The sequence below is a fragment of the Athene cunicularia genome (genome assembly GCF_003259725.1).
Source record: "Athene cunicularia isolate RWA chromosome 1 unlocalized genomic scaffold, athCun1 chr1_part1, whole genome shotgun sequence".
Taxonomy (NCBI): Eukaryota; Metazoa; Chordata; class Aves; order Strigiformes; family Strigidae; genus Athene; species Athene cunicularia.
In genome coordinates, this window is record NW_020799091.1 from 83,959,128 (window position 1) to 83,976,558 (window position 17,431).

The following is a 17,431-nucleotide window of genomic DNA, read 5'->3' on the forward strand; positions in this document are numbered from 1 at the left end:
GCAGGAAGGGTCTGTGGGTGCCGGGCGCCGGCAGGCTCAGTGTGCGTCAGCAGTGCCCTGGCAGCCACGAGGGCAAACTGCACCCGGGGCCCATCAGACGCAGCATAACCAGCCGGACAAAGGAGGTGATTGTCCTGCTGTATTCAGGGTTGGTGTGGCCTCACCTTGAGGACTGTGTCCGGCTCTGGGCCCCACCATTTAAGAAGGATATGAAGGTCCTTGAATGTGTCCAGAGGAGGGCAACAGAGGTGGTGAAAGGACTGGAAGGCATGTCCTGTGCGGAGTGGCCAGGGACTTTGGGTTTGTCTGCTTTGGAGAAAAGGAATCTGAGGGGTGACCTCACTGCTCTCTACAGCTTCCTGAGGAGGGGAAGTGGAGAGGGAGGTGCTGAGCTCCTCTCCCTGGGATCCAGTGATAGGACACGTGGGAATGGTTCAAAGCTGCATCAGTCAGGGGAGGTTGGGACTGGACATTAGGAAACATTTCTTTATTGATATGGTGGTGAAACACTGGAACAGGCTTGCTGAAGAGGTGGTTGATGCCCCATGCCCATCAGCAGTTAAAGTATTTATACAATGCCCTTAAGGTTTCAACTTTTGGGCAGCCCTGCAGTGGTCAGGTAGTTGGAATAGATGATCGTTGTAGGTCCCTTCCAACTGAAATCCCCTCTCCCTCTGCCTCTGCCTCGCCTCGCCTCCCCCTCCCCTGTTATTAGTTAGGTAAAGAATGTCTTCTTCTTTTATGTTTTTATCGGTAGCTGTCACATTGTCCCTTACAGCAATGCAGAGTAGAGCTCCTGCCTGAAGTTCTATGGCAGAACTTGGTGCTGCATGGAAATAGCAGTGATTCATATATTTTGTCTTTGCTCTGTATTTTTAATCTCATTACATTCTTGAATTCTTCAAATGCTCTGGAAAGAAAGAAACTGAAGAAACCTGGTGGGTTTTGTTTACTGGGCCTGCTCCATGTGATCCATATAATTTGCATTAGCCTTTCCTTTAACATCAGGCATATTTGGGTCATTAACAAAGTTTTTACTCTTTTCCCGAGAAAATAATAATGTTGATGTGTAATTTGGATGTCTGGACTGTGAGCATGGAGAGCCTTCCTAGAAAAACTTCTCATCTTAGACTCTCTTCTGTTCCTTGTGGTGATTGTGTCTTTAGATGACAACACTGTAATGCAAATGACTTGGCAGGCTTTAAAGAGAATTAACTGCAAATCCTCTCTGTGATTTAGATACTCACTGTTTTGTGTGTTTTCTGATGCCTGTTTTCTGACTGATGCCCACCTGTCTTTTGCACTTGTCTGAGGCCAAACTTGTATACCTTGCTGTCAGCCTGATGCTTTGCAATCAAAGGGACCATCGACCTCTGAAGGACTTACAAAAGGCCCTCTGATAGAATCGATGCTTGAATTTTGCTTTAGGCAGCCTGTCAGCTCTATCTAATCACCGAAATATTTCTCTGTCTGTGACTCTGTGTCTGTTCTGTTGTTTTAAGTTACTCAGAGGGGACACTACTAATTTGATGAGCCCAAACCATATTAAAAGGATCAAATCAACTAGTCTATGTGACATAAGAAACAATTATCTTGCAACCTCAATTTCTGAGAATCACCCTTTTAACCCTTATATACTTGGAGTTAAGGTTTGACATTCCCTCTGTAACAAAACAATGTAATGAGATAACATCTAATAATTTCCTTCTGTCCTCCCTCCATTCCTCTCTTTCTGTGATTGAAACATGGATTTAAACCAGACCGTCTGAAAGACAATCTTGCAAAGAAAGTTAACAGGGTTAGGTGACTGTCTGTCTTCTCGTGCAGTTCTCACCTAGCTCTCTGGATGGAGCTCATGCTGCTTCCAAAGAAGCTCTGAGTGGTAGAGAAGCGTTCGGCTCTGTACTGTGATGCTGATTTCTGCCCTGTCCTTCCTCCTCTGCTCTATTCAAGTCTTGCTTTATCGCTCTGTATTTGACTATGATCTGAAATTTGCTTAAACTGTGCCTGTTAACCACCCGAATTTTCGATGGAGATCTCTGATTTAAAAATAAAAAAAAAAACAAAAACATACCACACCAAAAAGTTCCTCCTCTTGCCTTTTCAGCATCTCTCTTTTGTAAGGATCATCAAATTTTGCCCTCATTTGAAGAACAGAAAATTATTCAAATGAGCGCATCTCCAAGGGTGTGTCTGGCAACAGTCTTCAAGTATGTGGTGTGTGAGTTACAGCAGCCATGCAGAAAGATCCCTTGTTGTCTGCCTGGGCACTGGGTGAGCTCTTGGGCCACCTTGAAGCCTCTGAGAAGGGTGGCAGATGAGGAGCAGGGCGGGTAGACAGAGGAGAGCCTTTTGTTTCCCTTACAATGAAGGTGCAGATTGCAGCCGGCTACGTCAGCCAAATGGTATTGACAGCTGCATTTTGTAACTGTTGGTCACAGGGAAAAGGGAGAACCCGTAACTGAAACTCCATTGATGTGACTTGTGTGATTAGAACTTTCATCTTTAAAATGGTAATTTATTGCTGCAACTCTTTCAAAGGATAATTCAGTGGAAGATCATCACTGAGACACAAAACCGTTCCTTTTCCTGGACAGGAGCAGTTATTTTATTAATCACTATTTTTCCTTCATGAAATGCCTTTTGTGCTTGGGTTTAACTGGAGGCTTGAAAATGAGACTTTTACACAAAAGCCTGTTTTCTGAAAGTTTTCAAATCTCCTGTAAAATTGCCTGTATTGTAGGAAGTCATTTTTTTGCTTTGCAATACTATTTTTAAAGCATGGATGTTAAGCCAAAAAAAGCTTGTTTTTCCTCTAATAAGATTTTTCTGTAACATTATTAACCTCTTTAGGTCATGGAGCACAAATCCCAAGGTCACTGTGCAATCATTTTTTGCCTACTGAACTTGCCTGCTGCTTGGCTTTATTTCTCTCTAAGGAAGTCGTATACACATTTGTTTTCTTTGCATCTCTCTGAGCCTGAAGACGGAGGCAAGAGGACCACAGGAAAATATAAGGACAGTGCCTGGCTATAGATGTCTCTCTTAGGCAGTGTTGGGTACCTTTGTTTAGCCTACAGGGTTTGTTCTGCCGCTTCCCTAGATAACACAATGTAATTTAGGCCAATAGCCCTTAGGAAATCAAGAACCATCTGTACAAGCCCCGATTTAACAAAGTATAGGTACTTTAAATGAGGTAGGTGTCCATGGGTTATCCCACTGAAGCCATTTGCTTCTCAGCTGGAATTTAATGGCCGTATCCAGCCCTTCAGTCAATTAGCTGAGCCCCTGCCATCTTTCCCAGTTTTCTGTGGTCTCTTCATATTTGGGTGATTTCCCTACAAACATGACAGCCATACTGCTTAGACCAGAGGTCCAATGTCTGGCTCAGACAGTGGCCAAACAGTAGCAGATGTTTAGAGATGAACATAAGGACAGGGCAAGCATAAAACGATACATTCCCACTACCCTTTCCTGGCCTCTGACAATCTGCAGCTCAGTTGCTTCCTGAGCCAGAAGTAGTGTCTTTGTATTTATTCATATTTTTCTGCTGTCAGTTTGTTTAATGACTTTTTGAACTCATGACAATTTTTATCATATGCAGCTTCCCAAGGCAATGAGTTCCACTGCCTCACTGTGCTCTGTGTGAGAAAACATCTTTTGTTTGTCTGGAAAATGTCACCTTTGCCTTATGTGTTCTTGTAGTGAGGAAACCAGAGAATCATCATTGGCTGTTCTTTTTTGTGCCCAGTCTTGCTTCTGTATAACCCTGGCAGAGCAATACATCTAGGGAGTATGGAGCCTCCTGTATTTGTTCACATAGACTGTCCAGGGCATGCACTAGATACACTTCTGAAAAATAACTTTTCATTAAGGCATACCCAGGCAAGAAGACCAGACACCAAAGCCTCAGGAGCTGAAATTAATCTTGCTTAATGCCATGCTAATTTTGCACAAAGATGACAAATCATCCAATCTTGAGAGTTGTCACAGAGTGCTCTGCAAAAGTAAAAAATGCCTTTTGTGCCTTGTCGGGTCTGTAGATCCATCCTATGTAAAATAATGCAAAAGCGTAACAGAGGAACCAGCCCTCAGTCTCAGCGCCTCCCATATCTCAAGTGGGCTTTTTCTGGAATGAAGGCCAACACAAGGCTGGCAGAACAATACTTGGTAAAAAAGGTGGATGGAGTTTCAAAGCAAAGATCCCAAGACACTTTTTACAGGTTCTTTTAAGATGACTTTATATCTTTGTTTCAGGGATCTTGGAGAACTTCACAAAGTGTTAGGCTGCTTCAGAGCGCTAACAGAAGCTTCCAGACTCACTTCAGAAGAACTAGGAAAAGAGGGAGAAGTTTCCAAAGGCTCTGATTTTATTTAGGCACTTCATTCCTATTCAAAAGACTGCTGACTCCCAATTTTACTGGTTTTACTAGAAAGTTTGAAACAACCTTGTAATTTCTAAGCTGTAAAGCTTACTTCTCCTTGGTGCCAATTGAACCTTGGTCACACTTTTCCTTTGTGGAATTGAACTTTCTGACATGAGGGTAGTCTCTGTCTGCATGCAAAAATTTAAGGTCCTGCCTGTATTGTAGCAGTTCCATTGCAGGAAGCAATGAGCAAGTCTCCTGAAGAAGTTGAAGTATGGATTGGAATTCAGAAAAGGCAGAGTCACATTTTAACTCTTCTTACGTGTCTACAGTTCCCTTGGGCATTAAATACATCACCAGGATCATAAGATGGTGTAACTCATTGTTATCCTACCATGTACATAGATGTGAAGAGACGGGACAACTCAATAGGAAGCAGGAAGTGAAGTAGATGTAGAAAGTAGATCAGAAATTATGTAGGAGATTTGAAAAGTTTGTTGTACTTACCTAGTCTGGGATTTGGCCAGGACTTCGAGGTTACCACTCCCACACCATCCCTGAGGTAGCTGTTTGGAAAATGCCAATGTTTAGATTAACATTTTCTATTGTAAGATATAGACAGTGAAAGATACTTTCCTTCTAGCATAGAAGTGTTCCACAGTCTCCTCTGAATAAAGATATGTCTTCACTTTCCATCAGAATAACAACTTTTTTTTTTTTTTTTTAAACTCAAGTGTTTATTTTTTATCACAAACTTTAATTTTTTAACCCAAGGAATAATCTCTCTTGAATTCCGAATTTAATTTGACCTTCAGAGGAGGACTGGGCTTTCCTGTTCACTAACCACAAGAGATGTTCTTCTCCCGTGACCAGAGCTGAAACTAATAGCCATAGCATGTTTGCTTATCTCATATCTCTGGGGTTAGATTGCTGCTGTCAGCTTCTCCCTTGTTATCTGGCTGCTGTTACTGCTCACTCAGTTGTGCAGGGATGTCAGTTCCATTAATAACCTGAGCACCGTGCAAACAGATAGTAGAAAACAGGTGAAGGGAGAGGAAATTGTATTTAACCCTGATCTCGCAGCTGTCATTTTTCAGACTCCACCACGACTCCATCAAGCCAGAATGGGTGTGTGACATCAAAACACTTGTGACAAATCTCATGCTTGAAATAGGAGGGAGACAGATGGGTGGACACACCTGCAGATGCTCAGAGACCAGGGTGAATCTGAAGATTTTGTGGCAGAAATGCAACATGAAAGCATTGGTACGCTAAAAGACAAGTTCATTCTTCCAAAAGGCAGGAAGTCCTCCACCACCCCTGGAAATCTTGGACTGTTTCAGCTTTAACTTTCATTTTCTTTGTTATTTTACCAAGTAAAACTGCCTTCTGTAGAGGAACAGTTACAAAGACATTGGAGTTGATTTCACATATTTGTTCGGGTCATTCGGGTTGACATAGCACTTAGAAGATATGGTGTAGTTGAGAATTGTCAGTGTGAGGTTAATGGTTGCACTGGATGATCTTCAAGGTGTTTTCCAACCTAGATGATTCTGTGATTCTGTAGTCCTCAGCTCAACAGTTACAGATACTGAGGTATGGGAGACCCATTCTCTGACATTCCTTCTCTGTTTCCAATGAATGTGCATTTCTTGGCCATGGTGATCTCCATGTCTGTATACGTCCACCCGAGCCACTGAGAGCTGCCTGTTTGGTGGGAGCAGGCAGGAAGCTCAACAAGACAGGGCCATGGACTGGAACTCCAGTGTGGACCCTCATCTGTCCCGGACCTGGCCAGGACCAGGAACCTTTAACTTGCTCAGGTTAACAAGTCACAAGGCCTGCAGCAAAGTTGTGAAATGTTTAAATGCCTTCAGGTAGTGGTATTGCTGGAGTTTACTTTTAGAGGAGCTTTACTACAAGAAGGTTATTAGACTGAGGAATTTGCTCCAGTAGTGGCCCTTCAGAAGCCCGGATGCTGTGCCTAAGAATAAAGGTTGCCTCAGCTGCCTTCCCTCCTTCGTGAGGGAGCTGTGAGGTGTCTTGTGCTCACTGTTCTGCTTAAGTGGTGAGTTCCATTAGTGTGAAAATAAATACATAGATATAACTTATTTAAAACCAAAAATATATAAAGATTTTGAATACAGAGGGATTTGGTCTTGAGTAGAAAGTAGAGCATTTCCTGCATATGGCTTTTCTGTATTCTACAGCTTCTGTTTTTGTTGATGTATGCTTCTGCTTTCCCCCCATATATTATAAAGCATGGACAACTGATCGTCACATGCTTACTGGTACACTATTGGTTGGGGTCCCTGTTCAAGCAAAAGGAAAAAGAGAGAAAACCTGCAAGTCCTGAGCTGAGTAATGCTTGTGTTCAGGTCTACAGTCCCTATTTCAGTTTGAGTAGTGTAAGAATTAAGTATCTGCCATGTCTGGTCTCAGGTGTATTTAGACTGGGTCTAACGCTCACTTGTGGCTAGAAATGAGGAAAAATTTTCATATTCTATTTGTTAAATAAAAAAAAAGAAGTTGCTCTGCAACCTTTGCTTAAGCAAAGATAACCTTGAAAATGTTAAATGAATATAAACTGATGCAAGCAGAGGCTAAGGTCAGAAGCTGTCCCTCTCTGGAACAGGTTATTCAGAGTTTTGCATAAAGCTGCCAAAAGAAACGCTGTGGTAACTCATATCCCTTATGTCTGTGATGGGGAGAGAGAATCCTTGCCCTTTCCTGCTCCCTGGGTCTGTCCCTCTCTCAGCAGCCAGTGCCAGAGATCTCTTCAGCACACCAGGATTTTTGGGTTCTTGGGGACTTTTATTTTGTCAGTGTAGTGTTTTTTGTTAAATCTGCTGTTTTCCCAGGGCTGAAACAAAAACAGCAGAAAAGATTTTGCAGCAGGGTGGGTGTGTTTCTAGCAAGTGGTGTCATGACAGTGGGAGTATGGGTCGGCTGATGAGGAGCTCTGGCGGTGAGCAGTGAAATGAGTCCTGGAAGGAATTTCTACATAATATTCTACATAATAATATCTGCAGCTCACTAATGTGCCAAAGACCAGTCAAAGGTGGCTTTTTCTTTGTGTCATTGCAAATCCTTAGGATTCTGGTGCAAAATTTGTTTGGTAAGGATATGTAATGTAGTTTCAAAAGACGATAATGAGATTTTTTTAATTAGGTGTGTGTGTTTGGTCATTTGGGGTTTTTTTAGTTTTGTTTTTCTGCTTTGAGAGACAGTTGTATTGGAAAACATAGACCATTGCCTGAAAATAAAGGTATGAAGAGTTACAGTCTTCTAAAATGCTAAGGATGTCTACGAGCTTAACTCAGATGCATGAGCTATTACAGCCCTGTAAAAGGCAGCTTAGCAGCATATGCCATGGGGCATGTATATACCAGCATGATACTAATGATGGTCTGTGCCTTCAGACCACAACCCTTGCTTCTGGCTTGTTTGAAGTGCAGCTGGAAGAGCTCATAGCTGTCCACCCCTATGTAGTCATGCCCTAAGTGATCCACAGGTGTGTAGAAGGAAATCCAGTGCAGAAATTCCCATGCTGGAGTGGACCTATTACTGCTGGTGAGGTGCCAAGATGCCATAGCTGGACCTAGCACAGGCTGAGTCAATTTGCATATCTGTGCACCATCCTTTCTTCTGCTCTGCAGGTGATCCCAGCTCCACTGAGAACCCAGAGACCATTAAAACTGACCGAGGAGCTTTGGACAGTAATGGTTAGGTGTTAAATATATCTTTTGCCAAGTACTCAATTGTGCTGGTCTGTTGTATAATGCATTTATGTATTTCATAATCATGGATGAAGATACTTGCTTGTGTACCACAAAGAAATGTATTTAATTTACAGAGCTGTAGTTCCGTTCATGAAAGACAGCATTTATGTCTGTCATATATAATATTCTATATATAAAATAATGGAATCATGGTAATTGTCATATAGAGGTTACAAATGGAAAATGGTATTAAAATAAAAGGGACAAAAGAATTATTTTTCTTAGCAAAATTAAAGCAAATCTGGCAGTGTAACGAGTTTGGAACTCGTAGCAGAAAATATGAGTAGGTCAATTAATTATACTGCTGCATTGAACTAAGGACTTACGCTTGTGAAAATATCACAGTGAATTTGTGCTTTTAAATAAGTAAAACTGTTTCACATTCTCTGTGATTTAGTTCAGTTCTACTGCTAAAAAAAAAATAAAAAAATTTAGTGTGGGATTAGTTTAAACTGAAAATTTAATTCCAGTGAAATTATCATCACAGTGCTTGAACCGGTGACTGAATCTTTGTCTTCTAGAGAGTCAGGAACAAAAGGGATTTAGGACAGGAAAGTGATACTCTGACATACTTTACTGATTTTTCTGACTCTTCTGTGCATGACAGTCCTTCTAAACTTTTAGGTACTTGCAACATTGTGGTTTGTAATAATAATATTGTCTTGCTAGATGGCGGATATTAAGGCTAAATATAAAATCCCAAACAACAGTTTGCTTAGAAAATTTTGTGTCCCTTTCCCTCTTCATTTCGTAAGATGGTAATGCATAATATGGTATTTTTAAGTGTACTAGGTAATACTTTCTTTTCAGGAAGTTTTCTTTGAGTGAGGCTTTGATTTCAAAAGATGATTCAGAGGAAGAGGTAACTAATGTAGCACATAACGTATTTGCTGTTCCTTCTCTGCTTTCCCACATTATGTGCTCCCAGCACTTGTCTTGTACTAGTTCTAGCACTTGGTGGGTCTCTGTGTAGTGAGTGATTCTGCTCACTGATCTGGCAGAAAATTAGCTGGGGGAAAAGCTTGGATAGATTTCTGCTATGTTAGTGAGCTAAACAGTCTTCCAGAAAGGTGTGACAAGGAGCTGGGGCAGCCTTTGGAGCCTGTGGGTGCGAGCAGCATGAGCAAAAGTATGGACAGAGATGGGAGGAGCGGGGGAGAAGAGCAAGGACTAGGACATTTTTTTCATTTGACAGCACAAAGCTGTTGAATGGACTCAACTACTTTTGAAACCACAGTGTGTATTTAACTGAAAACAATTTGATGTGTACTTGATGGATGTGATTATTCACATAAGTCACTTGAAATTTTTTTTTTTACCCCTGGCCTCAAGCTATTACAAGAATGGAACCATAGCTCTATTTTCCATCTTCATAATTGATTAATTTAGAACATTCAAAGCAATTATTGAAATATGAAGGAGAGAGTTATGGTGCAGTGTGAGGTGGTGGTATGTGAATTATTATGAAATGAAACACTAGCTCTGAAAATCTTGAAAACTCCACACAGTTTGTATTGTTGTGATATGCAAATATAAGCGGAAAGGTAAAGCCAAACTTTAAAAATAAATAGTTTGATGATTAGCTATATTCTGGAGTATGGATTACAGCCAGTTCACTGCAGATCAAGTACTCTTAAAAATTATCATTTCAGGCCAAGTGTTCCTGTTTGAGTTGCCACTTCAGTTTTGATTGCACTTGATGATGTGCAAATCCCTGACATTTCATGTGGCCTCTGCATAGGGAATAATATACATCATTAAGGTGGGCCCAGTCCATCTTCCCCTCAAGTCAGTGGGTCACTTCTACTGATATCTGTAGGATTGGGCTTTAGCCCTGTGATGGAACTTTTCTGTGTTTTATCAAGATCCATCACTCTATTTTCCTAGTTTTTCTATACATAGATGCAGCGATATTTATGCAGCAGTTTTACCAGATGGCTCTTGAATCATCTGTTTTCAGTGAAAAATGAAAAGACCAGACATGTACATAAAGGCTGAATTAATCTTTGTAATTAAATGGAACATTACTTTGCCATGAATGATTTTAGCTTTCAGAATGTATTTCATGCTAATTTTTCAGTGAACTGTAATTGTATTAATTTTTTATATTTTTAGAAGCTTGAAAATGATCTTCACAAAATTATTGTGAGTCAAGTTGATATACAGAAGATATGTGACAGACTCATAAAACTTTGTTGGGGTGAGATATATGTTTTATTTTGGGTTTATTTCTTTACAGTAAGTACAATATGTCACTACTTGGTGTTGCTAGTAGGCCTACAAAAATATCAAAATCATGCTCTGATGGGCAAAAAATGCTCTCAGAAGGCTCACAGGCCAAGTTTGGTTGTCAAATGAGAATTTGACTAGACTGGAAACTGGGATGCTTTGTACCATTGAAACACATCTGTGTTCCCATGTTGGCAAGCTGTTAAATCAAGAGTGAAAGGACGTTTATTATTTTGTCTCTGTATTAAACTGGCTTGCAATGCTCTCATCGTGACAGAAAGACACACTAATGATAAAATCCCGACTGCATTGAAGTCAGTGGGGAAACTTCAGCAGAGGAGGGGGTAGTCCCTCTTCTGCCTTGGAGCCTGATCTCTCTGTCTGCTGGTATAGAAAAGAGCTATCACAACCTACTCTAAAGCCTGCTGCTTCTCTGAGTCACCCCCTGCAAGAGCCTCTTACTTTCAGCAGCAGGAGAGGAAGCCTGAGGCAATGAATTTTCTTAATTTACCCAACAGCCTAAGGTAGGCTAAGTATTTAACAATAGCTGGAGGAAATACCTCATCACCCCTTTTCTTCCTGTACACGTGGTTATTTATATGCAAATTAGAGAAAGGAATTAAACGGGCCTTTAAACCATAAAAAGTTGTGCATGTTGTGCAATTACCACATGGCTGGTTCCTGTACGTTTGTCACATTTCACTTGCTTTCCCTGTATATGTGTGCATGCCTCCTGGAAGACTGGTCTCTTAAACATACTTTAAATCTTATCGGGGGGAAAATACTGACTTCATTATCAAAGAGCCAGCCAATTGTAGAATTCTCCACTTTCTTGTGCTCTATGAATAAGGAGTATTCAAACTGTTGTTAAACATTACTCAAGTGAACTGATACAAGGAAATGATCACCTACTTTGCAACTTATTTACTTATAGCAATTTATGATTCCTGAATATTGCTTAATAATCCTGCTTGTCCTGACTGTTCTGTGGAAGCTTACCAAGGGTTACTGTGTTCATCAAAACAAAGCAGTTTTCTGTGGAAACTGACCAAGAATCACTATGTTCGGCAAAAATAAGAGACATGTCCTTGGAAAGCAGATGGGTTCTAGCAAGTTTAGTCTTTGTAATGGATGGATAGCCATATATCAGCGGTAGAAATTAATAGACTGGTGCTTTTAGATAAGATAGAGTTGGTAAACCATCGGGAACCACTCTTGTTATTCAAAGAAATGGGCTAAGAGAATCTATGCACGCTCCAAGGAAAAGTACAAGGTGAAGAATACTGTGACCCTTCCTCCAAAGACACTCAAAGATGACCACCAGGAGGCAATGTGCAGGTGCAAAGAGAACATAAACTGCTGACACCCAGCCTTTCAAATTAACCCAGCCTTACTTATGCATAGCTATATTTCTATTACGTAATCCACTGAATATGTATAAGTTTTTGGCAAGATGCGCTGTTGGTGTGCAAGCTTTGTGGAGAAATCCCCTTCCACCCCGGTGCTGGAGTAAACATACCTGCTTTATAACTCTGAGTTGTGGAGTGTGTTTCCACAAATCAGAACAGAAAAGATAGCCAAGAAAACAGGAGACTTCCAAGATGCGAATTTAGAAACCTACTTTCTAACTTGTCTGTTGTGTAAATAAACTGGACTGTGTGTTGTGCTCAGCTGAACAGGCTTGGACCTGATGCAAAGCGCCTGCGAGAAATCCCAGTTTAAGGGATTCCTAAGGACTTCTATGTTCTCTCATGGGTTTTGCTTTGGCTATAGCAAACAGTCCCCTCTACCAGAAGCCACATGTCCTTCACTGTCAGCATCAGGAAATTTACTGGTGCGCCACAGCCTTCTGGCCTACCACCTGCACTTCCAGTCCTAAGTGCCTGTGTGGGCTGTATGGGCCTGGTGCTCATCCCAGGCTGGAGTCAGCCAGGATCCCAGGGGGGCAGCCCTTCAAAAAGAGATACACTCTTGGTCTTTCACATCAAACAAGTTTAGTCCTCTGTTTCTCCCACACCAGTATGTGCTACATAGTGGAGATAAGGTGTCCCTAGGCCACTAGCTCAGTAGGATCTTAGGGGAGCATGGTACACCTCTAAATTTGTGGCTGCATTGTAGATACCATTAGGACCAGTTTGAGACACATTCCTTTTCTGGCAGAACCTATATAGCAAGACATGGATTGCATGTGACAGCATTCTACCAGTTTGTTCTCTATCAGCTCTTGCTCTAGATGTTCTCAAAAAGGCTCCTAAAGGATGTTGTTCATTTGTGATTTTAGATAGTCTAGAAGATTTGTAATGGTATTTATGTACTTACATTTTCTAATAGCGCTTGGGGTGTAGTAGCAATGTGTGTACTTATCTGAATTTTTATCCTTATCCTTATCCTACATGACTGCTGGAACATTTAAGAAGGCGTCAGAATTACAGTGCTAATAAGTCTACTTTAGAGTTTAGTCAGTATAGAATATACAGTTGTCTGTCTTATTTGCTCATACTTTTAAACCGCACGTATTGTGGTAAGAACTTCTAAGCAACAAATGCAATAAAATAACATTTTCCCCTTTTATATATATAGATATTTCTATCACAAAATACAGACAGCTTTAGCCATTGATAAAACATCAGAGTACTAGGACCAGCATTACCTTCTGAGTTTACTTTCAAAAATGTCTTTGAGACAAACTCTGTTATTTACTAGGGGTTTTTATAGCCTTTGTAAAAAATATCTTAGTAATGTTTGACCATTTTTTCATCTTGCTTGGAAAATCTTAATTTCATGACATCAATTGTGAAAGTCACAAAGCAAGAGTATGTGTGACCTGACAAGTGAGCCCAGTTCTCCTGAGGTAGTCTGGTTGGGAGAATTCCTCCCATCTTTCTTGGTAATGCAGCAAGGCCATGACAAGAGTAAAGGATTTAAGTGTCACTAAGATTTAAAAAAAAGTTAAATATTAATTAGATGATTATTTATTATATATTGCGATTATATATGATATTTGGGTCAAGCTATGTCAAACCTGCTATTAAGGAGCCTGGAGAAATCATCCTCACCCTTAGAGATGTTTGGTTAAAGAGTGGGGTCAAAATGGCCAAAACCTGGCAGTTCCAAGCTGCTGCTCTCAGTGGGCTGCTGTGGAAGAAGAGACTGAGATGGATGTGGAAGATAGTCCACAAAGACCCCAAAATGTCCATGAGGTGAAGGGGAGATGGACATATTGTGGTTACAACCAGAGAACTAGCACCATGAGTTTGAGGGCAGGGCCCATCTCTACTTCTTTGAGCAAATAAGCACTGCTGGATCTAGGCTGGCTTCATAGTCCTCTGCATTTACAGCCAGTGAGGTGTGAATTTATTTGCTTTTATTTGAAAGACAGTCTAGAAACTGTACTTTTAAAGGATATAATATAGCTCAAAATAAAAAAATTTCTTTGATGTGCCCAAACAAGATAAACAATTTTTGATCCACATTGTACTGGCTAAATCATTAGTGAAATGACATTGTACTGACACAGTTTAATCCTTACTTTTTCTTTAAAAGACACTGTTAATTTTCTGCAAGTTGCACTATAAATTGTGTTTAAAGGGTTTACTTTTCATCATATAAGTTAGTTTTAAAATTGATCAGTTAATCAAAATGCTAAGGGGCTCAATTAAGTAGATTCAACACAGAGGCTACTGTAAGTGATTCACATGGGTACTCTGGAACACATGCAGAGCATTCAAGATTCACCAAACTTGTTTAAGCAGCTGACTTAGTAAAAAATAAAACTGATGAGTTTTGCTCTTTGCTTTCTCGAGACTAGTTTCAACTAGGATTAAATCACTGGAAATGGAAATTTTCCAGCTCCTTTCAAAGTTCATTTAGCTGGACCTGAAACCACCATCAGGAAAAACATAGACACTCTTGATTATATAAAAGCTAGCAGATGAATTGTGCTCCCCCTGATGCTTTTCATCCCCCCCCAGGCATTTAAAATATCTTGAAAGGGTGCTCTACCTTCTGGAAAACTGAGAAAACATTCTGTTGAGATTTAATTTGTCTCATATTATATTTCCTGTTCAGCATTTGTCTTCCATTGATTTTTTTATCACTAGGGATATTTGCATGACAATGGGATCTTTCTTGCTTAAGAGATCATCTGCTCCTTCTGCTAATTTCCTACCTGAAGTTGTAATCTTCTGTTTGTGACATCTTAATTGTCTCAACCACAATTAATTGTGATGCCACAAATTGAGGATTATGACTTTAGGTTGGAAATGAGATTGAGAAATTGAAGGAGTTTGAAGAGGCAAAGAGGCCTTTCTTCTTGAAAAATAAAAGTGGAGACAAAATAATTTTGGTTAAACAGGAGGCAGTCCTCCACCAGCTTCCTTTTTACAGCCCTGGAACAGGTATTTCTAATTCTTGGTGTCACAGGAGGCCCTATTGTATTGAGACATTTAGGAGGAGGAAAAGGGCATTGTGGAGGAAGGGGAATCTTCCCTTGGACAGTCCCCCCCTGCAGCAAGAGGCAAATAGAAGTCAGTGAACCCCAGAGAGATCCAGGCTTTGCTCACAGAGAGCAGAATGCAGGGCTGGTATGGCTGCAGTTGGTGTAAAGGCCAATCCATTTATTGTACTTCATATCTTGCAATATTCATTTGAGTTTATACATCTGATTTTGAAGAACAAATTTCCAGAAGAGCATTTTTTGAGGGGTGGGGGGAATTCCAAAGACTTAAGGAAAAATTACATTCAGCATCCTGAAAACATACGAAGTGAAAGCTTTGTGCTCCCTAGTCCACCATGGCTTTTATTTATTCTATGGACTTGTCATATGTCACTTATTGCTATGTTGCCTTCTGCTTTTTTTTTTTTTTTTAATTGAAATGTGTTGCTTCCACACAGATTCTGGGTGGCCTGGTGACCTGCTCATGTTTTTGTGAGGACATTGCTAAGGCTGTTTATATACTCACACCATGATTTACGAAGTGGGAATATTCATCTACAGCTACTATCCTTCACACCAGAGTGTTTACATAGATTGTGCATAAACAGTGGGACCAAATCATGACTGAGAGAGGAAAAACCCCAAAGTTAATGAAAATCGAAGTGTCTTATTTTAATACCTTTACTGACATTAGGGAAAAGGTAAAGACTGCAAAGTAGAGGGATGAAAGTGGAGAACAAAACAAAGATTAGCCCTGTGGTTTTAGGAAAGTATTGTGTCCTTTAGAAAAATGTGCACCCATCCTCAGGTGTAAATGGAAGTGACGCTCAGTGGAAATAGGCCACTCTGCACTTGCTGGGATCCAGGTTGATCCATATCTGCGTATCAGATCTATTTTAACAGTTGGATGTGTACCAGCTACTGAACCATAGCAGAACGGGCCGTTTCCTGACATCTTTTGGAAAGCATTGATAAAAAAGGCATTTGACCATCTCATTAACACAAAAACTGGTAGGGAAATCAGCTGTTAAGATTTTGCACTCAGACACATTGCTCTAAGTCTACAAAAGCTCTGCAGGCAACAACAAACCCACTGTGATAATCTGACAACAGAACCTGGACCCTCAACATTTGCGGCACCAAGTTAACCTTGTAGGCAAGTTGGTTTGAAGTTAAACTAGGATATCTTCAAGGAAGCATAATAATACAAAGGGGAAATAGAATGGGGGGAAAAAGCACCATATACTGAGAAATGGTTGTGTCTGCCAACACCTCTTTTTTTTTTTTTTTTTTTTTCAAAGGCAAAAGCAGTTATGGCAAAAGTGGGTTACCCTCAGTTTATAATGAATGACACATATATTAATGAAGACATCAAAACAGTAAGTGTCAGACTTGCAGCTTCCTTCTTTTACATATTGCAGCCATTCTTTACTCTGTTTCACTGCTGTCTAAAATCAGAGCTCCTCTTTTTTTTTTTTTTTTTTTTTTTTGTCCAGTTATTTTTAGACATTGAATTAAGTACGCTAGCTCTCATGTCTAAATTGTCAGTGCCAGTGTGCCTAAAGAAGATGACCATGAGGCCTGCTGGGAGTACAATGTGCCTAGGTGCAAAGAACCTTCCTGCTATTAAGCATTTTAAAGGTGAAGCATTTGGTTATAAAAATGAAACTAACCAAAAGCATTTCTCCTCAAAGTAATGGTCTTCAGAAATACTAGTGCACTTACCCTCAGAATATGACAACTTATGATGCCCTATATAGGCTCTCATCACCTCTCCAGGCTATGAATTTTATTTATGATTGTTGCTTATAATCATGCCTAGAGGTGCTAACCAGTGTATAGGCCTACTGTGCTGGCTGCTGGGCAAGGATACTGTGGGGGGACTTCTTCCTGACCCAGCATCTGCTCAGCCTAACTAAGCAGGAAGGCAGATGATGAAGAATAATATATTTTCCAAAGGGGTAACGGTGGCATGCATGTGATGAATTGCATTACTGAAAGTCACAGGCAAAGTAGAATCACAAATTCAATCATGAACCAGTAAAATACAACAATGATAGTCATCTTTACCAGAGAACATGAACAAACACTAAACAGAGGCATAATTTATTGAGAAAACTTTGAAGAACCAACTCTACCGGCCTAGTCCTTGTTCCTGGAAGACGTAGGGTGAGATGGTCCCGTGAAGACAGTGTAAGGAGACAGAAGGTGTGACCAACTTGATTACTCAGTTTATGGAATTATTTGCCCAGATAAGTGCTAAATCTAGCAAAAAGCACTTGTCAATCATGGTTGCAAAACCATAGTTTACTTCTGACATGCAACTTCTTCACAAGGCCTAGGATTGCTTGAAACTGGTGGCAGGGATATTATCATCTGGATTTATAAACTATTAACATCCCTTTTTTATGGATGGTTAGTTGTGTGTGTGTTTGGAGGGGATTGTTATTAGATTTGTAGTCTTATGGAAGCATGGAGCCCTATGTCTGTAAATATTTAATGCCAGAAAACAGTAAGAAAATGCTGGCAGAACCCTCCAAAGTTGGAGGATGAAGTATTTGTAATAAAATGCAAAAGAAACTGAAAAGGGGAGCTTTGCTACATTTTTGAAAGTGGTT

At 40.4% G+C, this 17,431-nt stretch overlaps 1 protein-coding gene across 1 annotated transcript in view; it reads left to right on the forward strand.

The window, feature by feature from the left end:
• The window catches only part of PHEX (phosphate regulating endopeptidase homolog X-linked), a 111,132-nt gene that overhangs the window by 55,629 nt on the left and 38,072 nt on the right, over nt 1-17,431 (forward strand). The window contains exon 13 of the mRNA XM_026856220.1: nt 16,115-16,192. Within this exon, the coding sequence (XP_026712021.1) occupies nt 16,115-16,192 (78 nt within the window). The remainder of the gene's footprint in view (nt 1-16,114; nt 16,193-17,431) is intronic.